This window comes from Syngnathus acus, chromosome 6 (assembly GCF_901709675.1).
Source record: "Syngnathus acus chromosome 6, fSynAcu1.2, whole genome shotgun sequence".
Lineage (NCBI taxonomy): Eukaryota > Metazoa > Chordata > Actinopteri > Syngnathiformes > Syngnathidae > Syngnathus > Syngnathus acus.
Window position 1 is genome coordinate 7812459 of NC_051092.1, and position 23545 is coordinate 7836003.

The window sequence follows — 23545 nt, forward strand, 5'->3', positions numbered from 1 at the left end:
ATGAGTCCACAGAAAGGAAGAGGTTGTTTGCTGACCGCAAGCAGCCGAAGCTGTCGACCAATCATCGTACTCTCCTCCTTCAAGCTTTTGCAGCAGCTAACGACGCAAGCTAGCTAGCTAGCTAGCTGCTCACGCTAGTCGTCTACTATCATCGGTTAGCTGTCAGCCTTGCTTTGACTTGTATGTAGCCTGAGCCACACACGTACACACAAGGCACGCTCCTCGCTTACGGTCCACTTGCCCCATTGACAGGTAACGTCAGAATTCCTAATTTTAAACGTCAGAATCCTCTAATAAATCACGAATTTCTTTTGCACGGGATTAGACGAAAACTAATAGGTTAGCTTTACTTCACTCGGGTAAGGTTATATTGCACGTAAGCCACAAGCCAACACTTGTCGTGGCAAACACATTGATGACGATTGTTTTGCTTTATACTTTAATACTGTGAAATGGATCTATAATCCCGCCATGCTCGTAAATCAGCGTATTAGGTCATTTCAATTGTATACCTCGTCACTGAGTGCTAGCTTGTTCCATTGCAGTATAGTGGCGACTTTTGGATTAGTGACACATTTATGTTGCTTACAGGTTCGTTCAGCAGCTGCGTGTACAATTGGGAATCTAACGTTTGCGTTCCGTTTCATCGACGTGCTTTCTTGTCTAAAACTCGTCAAAGTTAAATCTTAACAGAGCTGCAGCCTTTTGTCAATAACAGAGTTTGGTGGGGTTGTCATTGTTTACACAGTAGGCGCATTGCTCAAACTGGGTAAATACTACGCACGTGATTGTACTTCGTCTGCCTTTGGTGAGATGACATTTGGTGGTATGGACATATCATATCAAGATTATTGTTTGATCATTTTCTAATAGTCAGCTCCTAGAAGTGAGCCGATTAGTCTTGTTGGATTGCACACTGTGCTGAACCGGGAAGATCCGCTAGAGCTTAAAGGAAGTCCACTCCCCACCATCTGCTTCCCTACTGTTTCCCCCTTTCTTTTTTACCGTGTATTGCATTTTCTCACCACTCTGTTCCTGTCACGTGTACTCAATGGAGCATGTTAGTTTTAATAGCCTGATTACAAAATGTTGCACGCACCATTAATCTTTTTTTTTTTTTTAAATTGTTTCAGCAGTTAAGGAAGATTTCCTCTTGGCCACTGTGATCAAGCACTGATTTCCTGCTATTTTCAATTTGATGACAGCACTGTGAGGACACCTTTTCCCCCCGGAATGCCTGGAGCTGCTTTTGAAGAACCAGAATCCGCTATGAAACAGACAAGTGATCAGACTTGTTAAGGCACTGGAAGGGAGCGAAGAAAACCTATACTGACTGATTAGCTGCTGCTGCGGCAGTGGAGGACTGGACCAGTAAGTGCCGGCCCACTGGGAGTCACCTGATGTAGCAGAGACACTAGACTTCCTGTTGGATCTCTTCCATTTGTTTTGAGCTTGTTTTCTCCGTTCCTGCTGTCTCATAGATTTGGATGATCGAGCACAACGACCATTTTAAAGCAGCCCGCTGGTGGCTGTGGCCTGGCCAGAGCTGATGGACTTCTTGCCAGTTATTGCTGATTTATTCGCTTAATTCAAATCCACTGCAGCCATTGCCCACTTCTGTGTAGTCGCCAGTATCATGAATGGAGGCTGGAGGACACATTTGTGAGGAACTAAACCCTTGGGATTTTTTTTTGATTTTTTTTTTTGCCCAATGAAGGGGTGTTTTTTATTTTGAGCCCCATTTTCTGTGTTGCTTGAAAAAGCAGCTGTGGTTTCTATAGAATCTGTAGAAGAGCCTGTAGAAGATGAAACTGAGGAAACAGGTGACAGTGTGTGGAGGGGCCATCTTCTGTGTGGCTGTGTTCTCACTTTACCTCATGTTGGACCGCGTCCAGCATGACCCTGCAAGGCGACAAAATGGTGGAAACTTTCCACGGGTAAGAATAAATGTACACGGCTCTTTGGATTTTGTTGCATGATATGTAGTACATTTCATTTAGTCAATCTCTTTGGGATTGATTGCTAAATTGACCTTTTGCACATTGACATTAGGCAGAAAGTACAGGAGAAGATTCAAAGTGTCAAATAACACATTGTCTTGTCATTTGTAATTGTAAATAATAAATATTGTCAATTATCACCATTTAGCCGAGCTAAGGTTTTAGAAAACATCTAGGAGCCACCATGAGCCGTATTGTGGTTCCCCTGCCAGAACCGGCACTGGCTCTAGACATACATGTATATTCTTCATATAAGTATCAGTGATGGTTTCCGATTTATTTAGTGTCTTTATACTGTATTATTTAAGCTTCTAAAAGAAGAAAGTATGCATTATTTTCAAGTACTAAATAATGCTGTTATAGCACCTGTGACTGCATCTTTTTCATGGGTTTTTGACATGGATGCGTGGTTTACAAAAATGGATGGGTAACCGAATTACATAGCGTTAGCAGGGGCCAGTGGTGGGTCCAAAGACTGAAGAGGGATGTCCTACAGCCGTAGTGTTGTCGGGTTCCGTATGGTAGGCTTGAATGACAAAGTCGGCGGCCATGACAGCATAGAGTTGTCCGTGCCAACTACGTGGATGTCTGTTCAAGATTCAAGAGTTTTTTATTCGCCATGTTTGAGCGTGCCAAACAAGGAATTTGACTTCGGTAAAACACACCCTCTGTTCAACATTTAGGTGACTAACACTCAGGACATGTGAAAATGGCAAACACATGAACACGGCGGATATGGCAGCAAGCTGACATTGGTGCCGTCCCTGGGGGAAATTTACAATTTTTCGGGGATAACCGAAAAAAGTGAAAAATTCTGGAAATCAAGAAGTCATTGTGTTAATTGGCATTATGGATAATGATAATTAAGCCTTATAGCTGTAAAGTAAACCAATTATTATTATAATAATTATTTAGGGTTAGGGTTAGGGGTGTGAGAACTGGTGAATTGAATGGGGTGCGAACAAGGAAAAAGGTTAAGAACCACTGCTCTAAGTGGAACCGGAAGTGTCTGGTGGCGAGGAAAGGTTAGGGGAGCTCTTTGTCAAAGGTGCTCTACTTCCTCTCGTCACGGAGCTGCCTGCTGAAGAAGGCCAGTGGTTGCCAGACCCCGCCAACTAACTGCTCACAACCACTGCAAGGTCTGTCATGAGGGCGACCGGGGCAGTTGGCGGGTGCATGGTGGCAAAGTCCTCTTCAGCGATCGCAAGCTTGGCTGAGTCCAGGTGCCGCCCACGAGCATGCATGCAGTGATGATGTGGTGCTCCATGTCTTGGATAGGCGCAGCTGCCGAGAACGTGGACTTGGTGAGGTTAGGAAATTCGGGCATTCAATATTGGTTTTCGGCTTTTATATGCAGATGTCTCCAGATCCTCAGAATCTTTTAATTATATTATGGACAGTAGATGATGAAATCCCAAAATTATAAGGATTTTTTCATGTTTTAGGCACATTTTTTTCAGGACATTCTGGTTGAAATTCAAATTGTTTGAGTTAGCTTTTCAGTGAACATGAATATGGTTGTTCCGTTAAATTCAAGTGCCCTCATGTTACCTTGTTATTTGTATGTTATAGAGCCAAATTTCAGTCCTGCAGAACCGGATAGAGCAGTTGGAGCAGCTGCTCGAGGAAAACCATCAAATCATCAGTCACATAAAAGACTCTGTGATGGAGCTCACAGACACAGGAGCAGTGTCTCCCAGTGGCCACCTGCCCTTTAGGAGTACCAATGGCTCCTGGGTCCTTCCCTTTGACAGGCGCCCCACTTTCCTCGCTGTCAAGCCCCAGGACTGTCAGTTGGCTGCAGGCAGTCACAGTCAGGCAGATGTTCAGGTGAGCTTACTGCAATTTGGAACAAATGCATACATGTCACTTTATTCAGTCAAATGTAACCTGTTTTTGTGTGTCTGTATGTTACGTATTCATTTTCAGATGTTGGATGTATACTCCCTTCTCAAGTTTGACAACCCGGATGGTGGTGTGTGGAAACAGGGATTTGACATAACTTACGATGCTGATGAGTGGGACAAAGAACCTCTGCAAGTGTTTGTGGTCCCACACTCTCATAATGATCCAGGTAATCACCTCAAGCCCGCCTGCATTAAACTGATCAATTTTCCATTTTATTTTATGGAACATTTTTCACCTGTGGTCTGGATCGGTATTTTTCAGAGTGGAGTATGAATACTTGCAGTATTGCATTAGAGGTGCCACATATTAGGCAAAGTTTGAAAGAGTCTGCTCACTTAGTTCCCGTCCCCACAATCAGACTATTTGTCTGTAAAAATGATTGTTCTGTTTGAGTGGTGTAAAGAGCAGATTTGTCCCCCAAATTTTGGTTTATTTCTTCATTTGTTCTGTCTCTTATTTTTAAACTCATGCATTTATTGTGGCGCAAGCAATGTAAAGCAGGAGCTGTTGGGGGCGGAGAAGTTACAGTTGAAGAAAAAAAAAAAGATACGTACTTCCCATGCATGTTTTTTCTTAAATTGTAAGTCAACTTGTTACCAGATAGTTCTAAATTGTACTTTGCCATGTATGGAACTAAAGAGTGCATGGAACGTGTGACTCTGCCAATTAACTCTGTGGACAAAATAGATTGACTTGTAAATCATGAGCCATATTTTATATCCGTTTCTGCCCTTTTCCCTTACTGTTAGCGTACCTGGATTTTTTTTTATGGTGGTAACAGAAATCTATCTTCTTGTTAGGTTGGGTTAAGACGTTTGATCAGTACTTCACAGACCAGACACAACATATTTTAAACAACATGGTGGTGAAGCTGACTGAAGATCCTCGCAGAAAGTTCATCTGGTCTGAGATTTCCTTTTTCTCCAAGTGGTGGGAGGGTGCAGATGCACAAAAGCAGGAGGCTGCACGCAAGTGAGTTGGTGCTCCATTTTTTTTTTTTTTTAATTCCGCCAGCAAAAAAACTAGCCCAGATGGCTTTAAAGCAATGACGCACTAGCGGATTGTGAAAATAACTTTCTATCTGGGTAATGTGATTTTTGCACATTGGGGCAGGATTCTTTCTTCTCACCTGCTTTTTTATTTTTATTTTTTTTATATATTTTTTTATAAATCTCTCTGTTCAACAGACTCATCCTCGAAGGACAGCTCGAGATTGTCACAGGAGGCTGGGTGATGACAGACGAAGCCAACGTTCATTACTTTGCCATGATAGACCAACTTATTGAGGGACATCAGTGGCTGGAGAGAAACATAGGTGCATCAGACACTATCCGTGTTACTCTGTGATGGTTAATGTATTGTATTATTATTGCATTATAATGTGTTATAATGTCGTTAGACTAAAGTTAAAATGGTTCTAACCTTGTCACTGTCCCATCATGAAATCTTCCAAGGCCACATTCAGTTTGTTAAGCCTCAACAGGTGATTTAGGATGAAACAATATATAAATTAGGGATGCCCGGCCAGAGCAATGAGGGTTTGAACTGTGGACTTATGAACACCAAGACTTTTTGATACTGACTGTGTATATCTTTCCAAATCTGTACAAAAAAAATCCACCAAGTCAATCCGACTGATATTTGTAGCTTGACCTCATTAGATCTATTTACATCAGACATCTCATGAGTGTTACTGAGTGTGACAGTTTTTTTGAGGAATAAGCTGAAATCCATCCTCATCTGATTTGTAACTACAGGAAACGTCTGGGGGGAGGATATTGCTGCTAAAGAAAGCAAAACCAGTTACCGTATTTTTCGGACTAAAAGTCGCTCCGGAATATAGGTCGCATTAGCCATAAAATGCACAATAACGTGAAAAAAAACCCATATAAATCGCTCCGGAGTACAAGTCGGATTTTGGGGGAAATTCGTGTCACGGATCGGCGTGGAAATGGAGCAGGGCGACCAAGTGCAGCTATGGACATGATCGGGGACGAGTCGTGACAATTTGCTCCTCGGTATAAGTCGCCCCCCCACCCGAGCTATGGAATAAAAACGCGACTTATAGTCCAAAAAATACGGTATATAAACCAACGGTTCATAACTTTTTCCTCCCTGCATTGTGAATATGAAACGTTATTTTTACTTTTCCAGGGGCAACCCCCCACAGTGGATGGGCAATAGACCCTTTTGGGCACAGCTCTACGATGGCCTATGTGCTGAAGAGAGCCAACCTGACCAACATGCTCATCCAGAGGGTCCACTACTCAGTCAAAAAGCATTTCGCTGCCACACGCAACCTGGAGTTTATGTGGCGGCAGCCCTGGGGTGAGTTAAGCACAGAAAAAGATATGTTGTAATGTAATACAAACCCAAGGAGTTAAACTGTCATTGTTCACTCTAATAATAGTAATGTGACAAGTGGCCGCCATCTTGGAGAATTTTCTAAAAACAATGGAACAAATGCTTCCCACGCTTCTAAACTCCTCCATAACAAATACATAGAAAACCTATTGAGGATTCTCATTCTTCACCTATTGATGTTTCAATTTTTAAAATGACATTAATAATTATTTGTGTTGTTACTAATAATGTGTTCATTATTAAATGTTAAGGTAAATTTTCTCAAACTTGTTAAAAATTTGAAGTCCCCCTCAAAATTCTTCTGTGAACTGTTTATTCTAAAAGCAGTTCCTTTTGCTTCAAGATGCATGTTCTCAATGGGCGGCATGGTGGCGCACTGGTTAGCACGTCCGCCTCACAGTTCAGAGGGTGCGGGTTTGATTCAGCCTTTGGCCCTCCCTGTGTGGCGTTTGCATGTTCACCCCGTGCCTGCGTGGGTTTCCCCCCAGGAACTCCGGTTTCCTCCCACATCCCAAAAATATGCTTGGTAGGCCGATTGAGCGCTCTAAATTGCCCGTAGGTGTGAGTGCGAGTGTGGATGGTTGTTTGTCTCTGTGTGCCCTGCGATCGGCTGGCAACCGGTTCAGGGTGTCCCCTCCGCCTACTGCCCAATGACAACTGGGATAGGCTCCAGCACGCCTGTGACCCCAGTGGGGACAGGCGGTATAGAAAATGGATGGATGGATGGATGCATGCATGCATGCATGTTCTCAATCCAAGATATTTGAATGCTTACTTGTATTCCCTTTCCAGACACTGGTTCCAGTTCAGACATCTTATGCCATATGATGCCCTTCTACAGCTATGATGTGCCTCATACATGCGGGCCTGACCCAAAGATCTGCTGCCAATTTGACTTCAAGAGGCTACCAGGTGGCCGTATCAACTGTCCATGGAAAGTGGCACCAAAAACTGTGGTCGAAGCAAATGTAGCAGAAAGGTGCGTTATACTGCTGTAAAATCTTAAAGGGATACTCTATTTTTAAGCCATGAACAAACGTCAGAGAGAGGGCATACAGGGAGGAAGGTAACTATCCAAACAGATTGTTCTTCAGGCCTAGTAGGCAGCTTTTAACAGCCATAAATAACATCTGACTGCACATTTTACTGACTAATGGCAAATGGCTCTCACCTATTGTGACCCTGCTATTTCCAATGTTGTAGTAATTTTCTTAGAAAGCTGGTATTGAAGACTGCACATGCTGTCTACATCAATTCAGGGCACAACTCCTCCTGGATCAGTACCGCAAGAAGTCCAAACTTTACCGTAGCAAGGTGCTCCTCATCCCTCTGGGGGATGACTTTCGCTACGACAAGGCCTTGGAGTGGGACCAGCAATATACCAACTATCAGAAGCTCTTCGATTACATGAATTCTCACCCTGAGATGCATGCCAAGGTGAGAAAGGAATTTGGCAACTGTCACAGCCACTATTCTATTTTGGTTACTGTTTTCCATGCTCCCTAGCTTGTAGTGACTATTTGAGTGGACAGGACAAACTTTTATATGGTAATGAATTCTATTTAACTTGCTGAGGCAACAAAAGACATGTCATGGATCAGTGTTTAATTCAAAGCCCAGAAAGTCTGAGGCATAGGTATCAGTATCTTTTTGTTCTGTTCTGCGTTTCGGTTTTAGCAATGTATTTTCTTAAGGTTGAACTTTTCCCGCATCTCTGCTTCCATCTGCAGGCTCAGTTTGGAACTCTCACCGACTACTTCAATGCTTTGTATAAATCCTATGGATTGGCTCCAGGATCCCGACCTACAGACTTCCCTGTGCTCAGTGGGGATTTCTTTGCCTATGCAGACCGAGAAAAACACTACTGGACTGGCTACTTTACATCCCGGCCCTTTTATAAGAGCTTGGATCGTGTCATCGAATCACACCTCAGGTTTGGTCATTCCATTCTCTCATCAGTCTTACTTTGCAAACTGTGCTTTGTGTGTGTGTTAACTGTTCAACAGGGAACTTTGCTCTTCTTGGAATACACTGCAAACAAGCTCACATATCAAATATCCCTCACATATTCCTTGCTTACTTAGACAGACAGACTAGATGATATGACTCTGGAAGTTCCCTTGAAGGGCTAGGCAAAATACAAATTCAATTCACAGGATGAATGTGAATTTGAATTGACGCCATCCCAAACAGAATGTTGACTTGCATTTGAATGACAGAAAGTGGAATTTAATTGAATGCAATTCAGAGTAACTCATTCTCATTACTTGTCAGGTGTGGTTCAAAATGTTTGTAGCCATTTTTCAACTTAGATAGAGCAAGGTATTCCCGGAAATGAAGTGCCATTCTCCCTTCATATCAAACAAAAGTGTTCACAGTATAATTGATCCGTTTTATCTGAGTAGGCTTTTAATGTTAAAAAAAACTATTACGCCACTTTACCATTGATTTTAATGATTGTGTACATCGTCTTTATGAAATTTAAGCTGTAAATACATTTTTTGCTGTAAATCTTAATTGTGAAATACACGTAAATTTTGCATCATGAATTTCTTTGAATCTCAGTTTTACTTCCTGCAATTTGAATTTCAATTGTATATATGCTCCCTGTTTGCCACCTCACTTCAAATTAAAATTCAAGAATTCATTCATAATGTAGGGGTTTTCAATTCTATTCTGACAAAAACATGAAGGGAAACCAGGGCTGTACAAACTAGGCAGAGTCACTCCCGCACCATATTGGGCAGTGGAGACCTTGTGTGGCTGTATCTGTCCACGTGATTGCATTCACTGCACCTTTCTTGAGCAGAAGCTTTGAAAACAAACACACTGTACCATCAGTGGTGTATTTCTGTAGTCATGGAACAAGAAATGTTCAGTTCCAGTTTGACAAAAGTCTGATGTGATGTTTATGGTTAGGAAGCAGATAAAGTCTCTCTCGCACAGTTTCTCGTCGTAATTGCAAGTGTTATGCGTGTTTCAGGGGAGCTGAGATACTTTACAGCTTAGCGGTCGCCAACGCCCGACACCTGGGCATGGAAGGACGCTATCCGGTCTCAGATTACGCCCTGCTCGTTGATGCCAGGCGCTCTGTGGGCCTCTTCCAGCATCATGATGCCATCACTGGTACTGCGAAAGAGAATGTTGTTGTCGACTATGGCACCAGGTAGGGAATGACAGTGGCCGTGATAGACAAATTAAGATGAGATGAGTTCACTCAAGAAATAAAGATAAGAGAAACATTTTGCCAGGCTGGCATTGTAAATGAGAATCCTTTTTCAATTGCCTTATCTGGATTAATTAAGGTTAAATAAGTTTTTGTATGAAAAGGATCATTTAATCCTCCTTGTTTTACAGGTTTGATACCCAGTCAAAAAATAACACGGCATCTGATGTTGATTGCGTGATGATTGTCTCCTGTCATCCATAGATTACTACGCTCACTCATCGGTTTGAAGAGAGTTATCATCAATGCTGCACATTTCCTAATAATGAAGAACAAAGAATTCTATCGCTTCTACCAAACAGAGCCTTTCCTAGAGACGGTAAGAGCAAACACTGGAGGTGATTTCTAAGAAAACAATAAACAATTTACATACAACTTACGTAGCATTTTACTGACCTGGAGCCATGTGCTCAGTGTCAAAATGGGTGCATATTTATTTTCATGGGGCAAGTTTGATTGACCACGTTGCGCCTCTCTAGGCCTGTTTTTTTGTTTGATAATCTCCTGCACTAGTCCCATTGAGTCAATTTCTGCTTCTGAGATGTCGAGGACTGCACTCATTTTAAAGGGAATGAGGGGAGCTATTTCGATTAGCTGGGAGCCACCTGCGTTCCATCCCATGACCACGCAATTGCCGAGGCACCGGGGAACACCTTTTTGTACCTATGCTTGTCTGGCGAAATACCAAATGAAAAAAACTGCACTTTACACTGGGCAAAATAGGGCACTCAGTGTTTTGTTCCATAGTGACAATGGTTCAAATGTAGGTCTTGCTGTGTGGTGTTCTCTTCACTGTGTCCTTGTGTGGGTATTTTCTGGGTATGTCCTCCTAGTCCAAAACCATTTGGTAGGTTCATTGCTAAAGTTCCCTGAAATGAGAATGTGAGTGTGCGGGGGTTGTCTGCTCTGTAATTGATTGTCAACTTGGATAGAATCCAGCTTCCTTGTGACACTGAACAGGATACGAAATTAGGTTGATGGATAAATATTGGTCTTGTGTGCGTTTGATTTTGTAGGATGACAGACGTGCTACTCAGGACTCCCTTCCGCAGCACACTTTAATCGAGCTGGATCCGGCAGGGCCAAGGTGAGGCCCATGTCATGTCTAACATGACGCCCCCTTTCCTTCAGGTCCTTCAATCCCAAAAGACTGATTGCTATTTTCCATTTTGCTGTCAGATACCTGGTCCTGTTTAACCCACTTGAGCAGGAGCGGCTATGTGCCGTGACCGTGTTGGTCAACACTCACAAGGTGAGGGTGCTCACTGAAGACGGACAGACTCTCCCCACGCAAGTGAGCGCTCAGTGGAGCTCAGCCAATCAAATGAGTGCTGAAGTGTTTGAGGTGAGAGATGACTTTGCATAAATCTTAATGATTGTACTCGGTAGTACAAAATACTGATTGAAACATCACCACCTATTTCTACTACCGCAATCCTTTTCACAGGCTACATTCATGGTGCGTCTACCATCGCTGGCGCTCACGGTCTTCCATATGTATACCTCTCCGGACTCGCCCATGACTCTGCGCTCGGACACCCTTTTCCGGCTGCCGCAAGGCGCCCTGACTGCCCACGCTTTGGACCCCCTACCTGTTCGGTCTCAGCAAAGTGACCCTCAGACCTTCTACATCAGCAGCCAGTTTCTGACACTGGGCTTCTCTGGGACCACAGGCTTGCTGGAGGTTTGAGTCAGAACTACTCGTCTTTGATCTCAGTGATGCTCACTTTGCTAAATCTGCCTCAACCTGCAGACTATCAAACACAAGGAAGATCCCCAGGAAATGAAGGTTCAGATGCACTTCGTTCTGTATGGAACTCATCCTAAGGACAAAAGTGGTGCTTATCTTTTCATGCCAGATGGAAAAGCAACGGTATTGACTCACTTTCTGTGTTCTAAACCCCACAAAGCTTCTCTTGCCCCTATAAGGAGCAGCCCTTTTCCTTCTTGCTGCTTTCAGCCCTACGACCACCAAAAGCCACCTGTTGTACGTGTAGTTGAGGGACCTCTCTTCTCTGAAGTAGTGGCAAACTACCAACACTTTCAGCAGGCAATTCGTATCCACAACGTGCCAGGTAACAAAACTTTTATGGGCTCTTTTCAAATTGCAAATGCAGAAGCTGTCGTCTGTTTACTTTATGAAACTACTAGGGTCAATGTGTTCCGAATAATAGGACACTTACACCCCATTAAAATATGTTTGTAAAGTCCTTCCTTTCGCTTTTCACATTGTGTTTCCAGGTGTGGATGGTCTCTCTGTGGACATCACCACCACAGTGGACATCAGAGATCAGACCAACAAGGAGCTGGCCCTGCGACTGGTCACTGACATCCAGAGCGGAGATGTCTTCTACACAGACCTCAATGGCTTCCAGGTCAGTGTGATAGTGTTTTGTTAGATATTACCTATGCATATTCTGTCGCAATCTCAAAATGTTAAGAAGCTGTCACCCACCTCTCGTAGATGCAGCTTCGTCGCCGCCACCAGAAACTCCCCTTGCAAGCTAACTTCTACCCAATGCCCAGCCAGGCCTACATCCAGGACAACCATCACAGGCTTACGCTGCACACGGCACAGGCTCTGGGTGTCAGCAGCTTGGAGAATGGTTTGCCTTTTATTTGATTTGATTTTGTTAATTGTTTCTCACTCACTCTCCTATTGTTGTATGAGTCGTAAAGGTTTGAATGTGCAGTGTTACTTTACGATCTCCTCTAGGCCAGTTGGAGGTCATTTTGGACCGCCGACTGATGCAGGATGATAATCGTGGGCTGGGTCAAGGCCTAAAGGACAACAAGAGGACGATCAACCGCTTCCGATTACTTCTGGAGAGGAGATTGAAGGGAAACAAGGTAAGATTCAAGATAGCAGATAAGGGGGAGATTTTTTCCTCCTTTAACAGCTTCACGTACACTGAACGGACAAAAGTATTGGTGCAATTAAAAAAAGTTTTTCCATCATTAATGTTCAGCTATGACCTACGTATACATCTCAATTGGAAAAAAGACCGAAGGTAAAGTAAGCGTCTATGACCAAACCCAGAAAACGTGTGAGCCATGACATTTTCAAGCTGAGCCCTTAGGCACTGTGCTGTCATTTTCAATCGCCAGCCAGTGGCACGCCATGGAAAAATGGCAGCCCCCTGAGATGGATAAAAGCAGGTGGATTCTTCTGTCTAATCCACATTTCATGAAGATCAGTATTAATCAGAAGGCCTTGATTAGTGGGGGTGTATAGAACATGTTATCGTCAAGAAAAGTTTGGACTTCCGCGTTCGAGGACAAGTTTGATCAAAATCCTCCAAGGGATTTTATTTAATTCTGTATGTATATTATTATTACCAATGGTATTATTATTTTGTTTACATGTTCAAAATAGGTAATCAATTCTGTTCTGTCTATACCATCGTCGTCATGTTTTCCGCTCGGTTCACATTTCATGCATTTGTTTTCCATCTTTTTCCCTTGTGTTGCCTTCAGCCTGATGGCTTCTTTGCAAAACTCTCTTCCTTGTTTCACACTCTCCTCCGCAAAATGTTGAGTGACAGAGTTGAAGAGGTAATGTTGTCATGGCAACACTGCTGATCATCGTCCCCTTAGTTTGTGCTCTGTTGCTCTTGTTTTCCTTTGTCATAGGTCCTCATAGCTAAAAGTAACAAATGGTACTTTTGATCAAACAAATTTTACCGTGTAGCTCTTCAAACCCGCTCATGATTCTTTTGGATATAGTGTCTCTGCTTTAGAAGTAGACTTCAACCACAGCCACTGTGAATTGATAGTTGTGTCTAAAATGAAACAAGAAGCTACTGTCTATCACGCTAATCATCATCATTCCTTATTTTCTGTGCCCTTCTTCAGATGACAGACAACTCCGTGATGATGAGCTTCCCCTCTCTGCTTGGTCACATGACCAACGCCATCCTGAATCACAATGTTCTGGCGCTACCTGTCCTGCCTAAAAGGCGCGGCGTGCCTCCTCTGCAAACCTTTGCGCCACTCAAGTCAATGCTCCCCTGTGACTTTCACCTTCTAAACCTTCGCAGCATTCAAAGCCAAGTAAAGAAGCCACCTTGAGTCTTAAATTTGATCTATTACAGCTTAACCTTTATGACTGAACATGCATTCATTCAAGTGTCACCATTTCTATTTGTTTGCACTCAAGTGACATGATTCAGATATGTATCACTGGCAGCAATACCTGGAATCAGATGCTTTAATCTTCTGATAGGAATTCTGTTTCTTCCTAATCTGACAGGTATCAAATATGCCAGTTCAAGTGAAGCGTACTTTGACAGAAGGGATCTACCGTATTTTTCGGACTAAAAGTCGCTCCGAAATATTGGTCGCATTAGCCATAAAATGCACAATAACGTGAAAAAAAACATATATAAGTCGCTCCGGAGAATAAGTCACATTTTGGGGGAAATTTATTCGACAGAATCCAACACCAAGAACAGACATGAACGAGCAACAACAGGCTAAACGATAGGTATGATAACGTGAGATAAACAGAAACGAAGAGCTGAGAACGGGCCTGACGTAACATTTAGAGTTATTCAAATAACTATTACATACACTACCGTTCAAAAGTTTGGGGTCACAAAATTGTTTGGGTGACCCCAAACTTTTGAACGGTAGTGTAAATATTATTATAATAAAATATTATGAATTAAATATTATAAATGATATCTTATATTTGTATAAGATTATATATAATCTATGAATATAAGTATACATATATATTATAAGATTTTTTACACAGAAGATTATATATATAATCTATAAATAATTATCTAAATAAATATATACACTACCGTTCAAAAGTTTGGGGTCACCCAAACAATTTTGTGACCCCAAACTTTTGAACGGTAGTGTAAATAACACGTTTATAAAACCATCTGTGTCACTCCAATTCATTAAATCCATCGATCGTCCTTTGTCAACAATGGGTGCGCGCCGCTGACGGCGCTTGCATTTCAAAAATATTCCACAGGCCCATATAACGATATATAAATTATATATCAAATAACTATTATATAAGCAATAATATTATCAAACCATCTGTGTCACTCCAGATCATTAAATCCTCGCCCTGACGTCAGCCTCGTCGTTATTCCACAGATCTAGTATATAACTATATTGTAGGTTAACAAAGTACAAGGACCCAAGTACCGGCATCGACTTACAGGCGTGTGGCGGCGTGGACTTCCATCCCCGGAGTTGGCACTTCCAGCCACAGAGGTGGAAGAGCGCTCCATAGGGCGTGCGTAAAAGCCATGTCCGAGCCCCATCCACCGTCCCCGGACAGCCACCCGCCCGAGCGCCGGCCCCGACTTCCATCCACGGAGGTGAAAGAGAGCTCCGTAGAGTAGGACCAGGCGTGCGTAAAAGCCATCATAGTTTTTCAAACCTTCTGTGTCACTCCAAATCCTTCAAACTCTTCGTCCTCCGTGTCACTTACAATCAAAGCCGCTAATGATGCCGGTTGTACGTGGGACCCTTCGTCATCTTCGTCATCACGTGATCGAATCTTTGTCCTTTATGTAAAGAACCGCCGCGCCGCGCTGCTGACGTCACTTGAAATTCAAATTACAGTAATCCCTTGCTACATCGCGGTTTCACTTTTTTTTTTTAACTTTTGAAAATTTATGAAAGAATTCACATATAAGTCGCTCCTCAGTATAAGTCGCCCCCCCCACCCAAACTATGAAACAAACCGCGACTTATAGTCCGAAAAATACGGTAATCAGCAAGCTCTGCAGAAGTTGTATAATGATCCTATTATCACGCGGTTATTTTATTTTAGGTTCATACTTTTTGCACATTTTTTACTATTTGCATTTCTGCTTTACAATGTCACTCTGTGCAGTTAGTGAAGATTTCATGGTAACAGGTTGACCATGGCACAGTTTTGTGTTTCTGCAACAGCATAGGAGCAAAATTATTTCCAACTCCAGACAAATAGGAGAAGGACCAGTGTTCTGAGTTTGATTTTAGAGGTTACACTGCTATTTTTCTTTTAAGTGGAATCTTTTGTGTGCATGTGCAGGACCCCAATGCTCCATCACCATACACAGCTTTAATTCTTCACCGTCTTGGCCTCGACTGTGCTTTGGATGTTCCAAGCTTGGGATTCAACTGCACCACCACCCAAGGACAGGTGAGGAGCCCCTTATAAAATCCAGTTGTACCTTGAATTACCATTGCCCCAGCGTACAAGGTAAACATTTTTTTTTTGAGCTATGAGCCTGTCTTGCCAAAATGGACTATTTGCACCTTGCATCAGACACGACCATAACTGTAATGGTGTTTGTTCCATTATGATTTATTTGTTTGTTAGTAAAAAACAAAAAAAGCTACATTGATATTTTCTAAAATAATGTCCAGTTTGATCATTTTGTAGGAATTTTATTTGCAGACACACTTCCGCTTTTTCGCATGCATGGTATGGTTGCTGCCCATATTGCTGTCCTCTACTGAGTAAAGCAAAACAATGGTGAACAAATACTAGCATCGGGGAAAGAGTCCAAATACCTCACAAAACAGCTTTTGGACGTACTTTTCAATTAAGTGATTACGAAAGAAAGAAAGCAACATTTTCACGTTATGAAAACGGTGTCTCATGAGAAAGCTCACTGGTGTGTCTGGCAATAGACGACGGTTGAAAAAAGTGCAGTGCTTATCATATTTCCTCACAAGGAGGCTAAATTGGAGGACCAAAAATGTCAAAATAGAAAATACATAGAAGTACAAATAAAAAGTATAAAAAATAAATAAAATTAATTGAAATTAAAACAACAAAATAATGAATACTACCAGAGATTAAAAATTAAAAATAGAAAAATAAATAAATGAAGAAATAAATAACAAAATATGAAAATAGAATTAAATATCAGTCAACAAATATATGTATATATATATATATATTTTTTTTTTTTTAATGCCGCAGACATTGTCAGCATGAAATGCAGAAGGAAATGTTTTTCGAATGAGGGGGCAGTCTTAAGTCTCTTGAGTTGAACTAGTTGACTGTTGGTTGCTGGACATGTAAGTGCACAAATCCAGTCGCTATTCCTCAGCAAGAGCAAATGTACAGGGAGGCGGGGACCATTGATGCTGAATGGAGAAACATATGCTGCCAACAAACGTTTATCAGGGTAATCATGTCTGCCTTTTCCATTTGTCCTCTTGTGTGCAGCTGAATGTTTCCAGCCTCTTCAAGAACTTGGACCTGCAGCTGCTGCAGCCCATGTCTTTGACCCTAATGTACTCTAGTCCACCACTGGCCAACCATTCCACAGTCAGCCTGGATCCAATGGAGATCTCAGTCTTCAAGCTCAAACTGCGCTAGGAGCTAATGTGATCCTGCAAGCTCAGAGTCTTTGGACCCACAACTGGAGCCTTGGAGCTTTGGACCAGAACAGGGCACTCTGATTTGGCTGTGACAAACGCATTGTGCAGAACCACAAACTCTCATGAGAACACAGCCGCAGTGGGTTCTACTGCGTAAGAATGTGTTTCAGCCTGGAACTGAACTACTGAATGTAAATATCCCAATGATGTGCAAGTGGTAGTAAGAGGGAGGAGATGGTGGGGTTAAGGGGTTCATAAAAAATGTGTGCAGCAGGAGTGCAATTTCCAAAGCTTTATTTGTTGTATTATGAGCTTTTATTTTTTTAATTTTCTATGCTCACACTGATGTTGGCAACATTGAAATCACTTTTTTTTTCTCCCCCGATTTAACGTTACATTTCTTTGTTGCCTCAATGCAACAAAGACGATATCCTGTGTGGATATTCAGAGATGCAAGTGGGTCTCCACTCTGTGCAGTAACAAGTAGATCACGTAAGCGCGCTGCTCATCATTCAGAGCTTCCTTGACATCGCGGGCGAACATTTGTTTTAAGCCTTGTGTTGGCATGTCACAACTGAGTGGCTGTGTGTATAGTTGTGCTTCACCAACACTAGACTGTGTGTGTGTGTGCGTGCGTGTTAGGGGCCACCACTTGGGACATGTACAGTTAGCGGGATGGAGCAAAGAAGCATCAAGATAGAGATGACAGGATTTTTTTTTAATCATATTTTAGTCACTATGGTGGCATCAATGCAACTTTTCATCTTGCTGGAATTATTATGGCCATGCCTCACACAGTGTTTGGAAAGTCAAAGTGCACTTCTTTGTATTATGAGAAATACAGGGGAGTGTCTCAATAAAAATGTAAGTGCACTGACTTTCTGTACATCCTGTAGCTGTATGTGATTATAGCATTAACAAATCTAAACCAGTGCCCTCCTCCCATTTTTCCATCAGGGCCCAATTTATGGTAGTACTGATTTTTTACTGACTGGCAAACATTGAGTGCTGACTGTGGGGGTGGTGGTCTTGTGTCATTGTGAATTCCTGATTGGCTGGGGTGACCCCATGTATTGCTGATCGGGACGTATATGCTCTGCTATGAATGCCCCCAGCCAATTTATCTGTGCGGCCTGGTGGTTGGGGACTATTGGATTAAACAACAAATCTACTGCTGGCGTAAGACTTTTTTTTTTTTTTTTGCACAGTGCTATCATTTATGTATGCATGGAGTATGTCAGGGAAAATTTGTGATGCTGTAACTGCAGGTTCAGCTCGGTAGTTGAATGCAAAGTGATTTCGATTTCAGCCATTGGTTTCTAATCCGTAGAAATCAAACTGAGGTTTTTGCTGTTAACTTCCTGGGTTTGTTGTCTTTAAATAATGAAGTTCAACCCCACGGAGATTTGCAATAATTAATAATCCTATTTTCAGTTAGTTTACATCAGTAATACCCATCATGGTGAAATCTTATTAAGTTTGGTCAAAAAAACGACACGTCTGAAAATGGACTTTAAAGAAATGTCTTGTGAAAATTCCAATGGCCTGTTTTTCCAGCTGATGGTTTTATCAACTTTTCAAAATTGGGAGGCAGAGCTGAGTTAAAGTGTAGTGACAAAGTGTAGGTGGCTGATGTGTGGAACACTCGGTGCTACATACAAAATCCCATTTGCATTTCGAACTGCATTTTCTCGAGGCTGAGTCTGCTCAGCATGGAGTTATGGACATACATTCTTATGATTGGGCATTAAATAACTGTTTGGTTAGTTCATTTCCCTCAGGAGGTCTGTCACATCATGTGCTGCTCTGGCTTCTATTAACATTTCAATGTGACCACATTTAAGTTCCTGCTCTTTTGTCCCTAGATCTCTAGCTCAGCTCTTTCACAATGTGTCACATGGAAATTGTGGAAATTTGTCTTAATAAAATAAAAATGGTTTAGAAGTAATATATGGTGGCAGGCTATCTTCTGTATTCAGTGTCGGTGGAGTAATAATGTGGTGAAACTTAAACCTAAACTAAATAATTTAATAAAATGGAGAAGGGGGGAAAAAAAAACAGAAGATCGAGATTAGAAGAAAACGCAAAAATGAAAAAAACTCCTTAAACTACAACTTGTCCTATATACAAAATAGAGAAAAGGAGAGAATCCTGTTTGTGCCTTTCTACTTGGGCTTCCTGCTTCTGTTAGATTATGAATTAAAATTGAGTTGAAATATTAAACTGTATGAATTACAATGTTAATTATTTGAAAATATTTATTTACTCGAGTCATGGAACTGCACCTACATGGAGTCAATTTCCTAAACTAGTTTAATGACTGGTCTCCCTGCAGGGGGCAGCATTGAGTCAGTTCAAACGCTGTCCACTTGGCTCCGGCAGGAGCTACACAAAGCTGAAGTGATAAAATGGATAACCATGTATTTCCCTTAGAGAGCATATTCTATTGCTTTGAAAATATAGTATCACGAAAAAGTATGCCCCTTCTAATTTAAAATTAGTATCTGTCCATATTTTTTTGTGTAAAAACAGTCAATGTAAAGGTCAGACAAAGATAACCGAAGTAATTATAAAATGCACATTGTAAATGGTGACTTAATTAAAGGGGGTATTCAAAGCTAGCGGAAGAGGCTGGCAAAAAATCACATTCATAGCAGAGAATAAATAATCTATGGACTGACAAAATGAAAGGTCAACTTTTCGGTATATCTATCATACATGAAAAAGAACATCGTACAGTCAAACATGGTGGTGGCAGTGTGATGCTCTGGGGCTACTTTGGGACCTTGATGACTTGTTCTGATTGAATAAGACAATGGATTCTCGGTGACTCGTTTCTCGATGTGTCAGTTATAAAATTGCAGATCCTTTATTCTTCGTCCTTTTATTATAAATTCATTCTGTCTTAAGCCTGATTCCTAATGGATCAGTTGCTATGCATTTGCAGTTTCCCTTCCTTATATGCGTTGTCCTGTTATGTCAAACTTTATTCTGTCCTGATCTCTTACAGCAGGGGTGTCAAACTCATTTTTTCACGGGCCACTTTGTAGTCATAGCTTCTTTCCCAAATAAATGTATGAGCGCCTCATTTAGAGTAAAAGCTACAAAACAAACTGACAAATAACTCGTTTTCAAATCAGACGAGTAAAAACTGGTCAAATATTTAAAAAAAAAGATATTAAAAGTGAAAACAATTTGCAATTCTAGTAATGACACAAATTTGATGCACAATTTGTCATCGCGGGCCACATAAAATGATGTGGCGGGCCGTATCTGGCCCACGGCCCTTGAGTTTGACACCTGTGTCTTACAGTATGTAAGCTCGGGTTACTCTGTGAGAGTAATTGAGTGAAGGGGAAAACAATTTTTAACACCACTGTAAATGCTTTTTGTTTCTGCAAGATAAAAAAGGTATAAAAAAGTGAATGGTGGGAGCAAGCAAATATTTCAGTGTAGGGCCACATTCAAATTGCTAATTCAGACAGACAGACAGATAGATAGATAGATTCTGATATTACCTCACCGCACATCATTGCACAACCAACTCCAGGTGGCTGCTAGTTTCTGACACATGCCTACTAATTGGGTCTCATAGTATCACAGTGCAGTTTAGGAGTTTACTAGTAAGGTTTATTTGTGTACTGTGTTATTTGTGACACTATTAACAAGACACGGTCAATCTACTTGTACGTCTTACTCGTACGGCTAAAGTGCATAGTAGGACACGGAACTTAAGGTGGACATTGATTATCAAAAATATCCTCAAATAGCTGTGCATAAATGAGTGCTGGTGCTTCGTGATAAAGCTGAAACGAGGCCAGGGAGATGTTAACAGCCATCTGCTTGCTTGGAGAGCAAATACAATTAGCAATGCTAAGTGTGTGTCTAGAATATAGAAAAGACAAAGCGGTCTTTGCAAACACCGACGCCATTTTATTCCAGCCTGAAACTGATCTCCATGATATATTCCACTGTGAGTTAAATAGAAAAAGTAATAATATAAAAAAATAATACAAGATTTCATTTGAACTTAATCAGTGTAATCTGATTACGTCATTGTACGAGGGACCATGAAAAATAAAATGAATAATAACAAAATGGTGGTTGTGATCCAATGAGAATAAAGTTTTACTTTTAATAGTTTTAATGTGAAGTGCTTCAGGGTAGCCTAGAGGTTAGTATGCCTGCCATACTGTTCTGAGGTTTGGGGTTCAAATGTCAGCTCAGGAATGGAAATGCAATGGATGAGTGGATTCCGATAACTTGGCATTTTTACCCTTTTTTTTTTTTGCACAGTGGCCTCGATCGTCCTATTACGGCTGTTATACAAGGCAATTGAAGGAAAAATAACTTAATTTTTGCTTACAAGGAGTCCTCACCTTACCTGAGATGTTCTGGGAATAAATCAACATTGCTTCAGGCTAGAAAAGAGAGCAGAAATATCTTGATAGTAAAGCACTTTAATCGGCAACAAACATGGAGAAAATTTCTGGCTTTCTCACTGTAAGGACCTGAGCCTTTGTTCCGAGTGGCTGTTCTGTTCTGTTTAAATGGCAGAAACCGCCTTGGGAGGGACCACAATGGAAGCATGTCTGGAATGCTGTAAAGCGCTGCCCCACAAACATTTTCTATACCACACTTCAAATTGTATAAATACAATAAAATACTGCGTTGTTGAGTGAAAGAAAGCAAAATGTATCAGTACTTAAGATTCTGTGAAAATAAATACATAATTAAATACAAAGTCTTTTGCTATGGCGCCATAATGTCTCATTGCAAAAAAAACCCAAAAAGCTCAAGCAGGGGTGTCAAACCTTTTTCTATTACTCAAACAAATTCAATTACAATTAATATTATGTCCACTAGCCCGAAGATGATCTGCTTGATCTGTTTGTTTACAGGCAATTCTAGCGCATGTTCTGTGTAAGGGCCTTTATCATCATTAACCTTTTTAAGAAAACTTGTGGCAAACTTTTGCAGGCCACAAAAAATGATATGTAGGGCCAGATCTGGTCTGCAGGAGTTTGACAACTGTGAGCTAACTGCCTAATCTACTTTACCATTATATAAATAGAGGATTTCAGAATTAAGCAAGTGACACATTAACAAATACACAATTATTAAAAAAAGGTGGGCAGAATAGGTAAGACATTTGGTGGGACAAGTAGGCCTTCGTTTTGTTTTCCTCCCCAAAGTACAAATAATATTTAATCGTGTTGGGGTCTGAAACGGTTACAGGGGTCCTCGTTTCCAGACGAAGGATGTTTGACGGTACGAACAAATCAGAGTGAAGTGGTGAAAGAATACATCTCGCGACACAAGGCGCTAGCAGTTCCTTGATTATTTCATAGTGTTCGTTTTTCCCATTTTAAATTTATTTAAATGATCACTTGATTACATGAAAAATGTTTCATATCAAACATTAGTTTTACATTAGTTAGTTTTACTTTCCCTTTTTCACAGTAAAAAATGAAATTCACGAACAAGAAAAAGGCATTTTGTGTGGAATATGCTAGAAAAATTAAGGGTGCATTTCCGAGGAAATTCAAATGCGTGTCGCAAGCGGTGCATGTTTTTGGTTCTCAAATCTCAATTTCAATAAGTTGTTGTAATATGTAATGCGGGGGGAAGCCCAGAGACGAGTTATGCAAGCAGAGTGAGAAGCCTGAATTTATTCAGATATTCATAATTCAATTGATTTAAATTTTTAGGAACACTACAACAAACTACATGTTCTGACAAATTCGGAGGACTTCCATTGTAAACCGAGGACCCCTGTATCTTGGGATGGGGTCATCTAGATGGCACTCTGCGTCTTGATGAAAGCTGTCCTTTCGCTGTGACCTTCGACTTCCTCACTGTCTGATTCAGACTCGTAGGCGGTCATGTCCTCATCCCCCCACACAGTGGGGATTCCCTTGTAGCATATGCGAGCCTTCCTCTTCTGTCCTCGGCCCGGTCCGAAACCAAAGCCCACATGTCTATCGGGCAGTTTGGTCCTCCGGCCAGAAGAGACTCCACGCGAGCGCAGTTGCAGTATCAGAAACACTCCGGCAAAGGCCGTCAAGATAAAGGCACAGCTGAGGATCGCCACAACGACGGGAAAGTGAGAAGACGAGCGAGGATCAGGTGGGGCCACCCCACCGACGCTTTTATCATCATCATCATCTAATTTTGGATCCTCTCCTCTGGGCTCCCCTCCGGCAAGAGGAGATTTGCGCTGCACCTGGTTCTGATGCAGGCAGGAGGTGAGGACTAGGCGACTGTGAGGAGGGCAGGACAGACAGTCCGTGGGCCCCGTGGCAGAGCAGCTGAGACAGGCGGGATGACAGGGCAGGCAGGCTTGTACTGAAGACAAGTCGACCCAGTTCTCGAGAGAGAGATTGAGGAGCTGCGGCCCCGACGTGAAACCAGGAGGGCACAACTTAACGCAGCCTTGGAGGAAGAGTGAGAAGCCTGGGCTGCATTCTGTGGCAGGAGCAAGACAAAAACATGAACTTTGTTTTTGCACGTTTAATCTAAATCAGGCCTTCAACTAAATGCGGGCTGATTACTTCCTGTCTGCTGTCAGTCGCTCGTTTGCAATTTAAACTGACAAGCTATATTTCCTTGTGGGCTTTAATGGAGTAAGTACGCTTTGCAAACATGTATTGTCATCAGAAAAAAAGCAATATCCACTTCAGCGCTTCATACGTAA

The 23545-nt window shown here is 41.7% G+C and overlaps 2 protein-coding genes across 7 annotated transcripts in view; one reads left to right on the forward strand and one right to left on the reverse strand.

Moving 5' to 3' along the window:
- The first annotated feature begins 96 nt into the window (after positions 1–96).
- man2a2 (mannosidase, alpha, class 2A, member 2) lies at positions 97–18793 on the forward strand. Of its 3 annotated transcripts, XM_037254558.1 has the most exons (24): positions 97–252; positions 1137–1371; positions 1482–1937; positions 3573–3830; positions 3930–4074; positions 4709–4880; positions 5096–5223; positions 6063–6236; positions 7065–7251; positions 7532–7709; positions 8003–8205; positions 9256–9438; positions 9703–9817; positions 10515–10585; positions 10678–10843; positions 10946–11182; positions 11252–11371; positions 11459–11573; positions 11740–11873; positions 11963–12104; positions 12215–12348; positions 13354–13551; positions 15545–15655; positions 16694–18793. In XM_037254558.1, the coding sequence occupies exons 3-24, from the start codon at positions 1806–1808 to the stop codon at positions 16844–16846; spliced, it is 3456 nt and encodes a 1151-aa protein (XP_037110453.1). In that variant the 5' UTR covers positions 97–252; positions 1137–1371; positions 1482–1805; the 3' UTR covers positions 16847–18793. The 3 variants fall into 3 exon arrangements, with proteins under 3 accessions (XP_037110453.1, XP_037110454.1, XP_037110455.1); XM_037254559.1 differs by having other exon boundaries at positions 1134–1937; XM_037254560.1 differs by having other exon boundaries at positions 1206–1937.
- A 3712-nt stretch (positions 18794–22505) lies between these two features.
- Positions 22506–23545, reverse strand: part of furinb (furin (paired basic amino acid cleaving enzyme) b) — a 45723-nt gene continuing 44683 nt past the window's right edge. For all 4 annotated transcript variants that reach the window (XM_037254567.1, XM_037254566.1, XM_037254564.1 and 1 more), the window contains one exon: positions 22506–23316. In XM_037254567.1, coding sequence (XP_037110462.1) covers positions 22646–23316 — 671 coding nt within the window. In that variant the 3' untranslated portion in view covers positions 22506–22645. The remainder of the gene's footprint in view (positions 23317–23545) is intronic.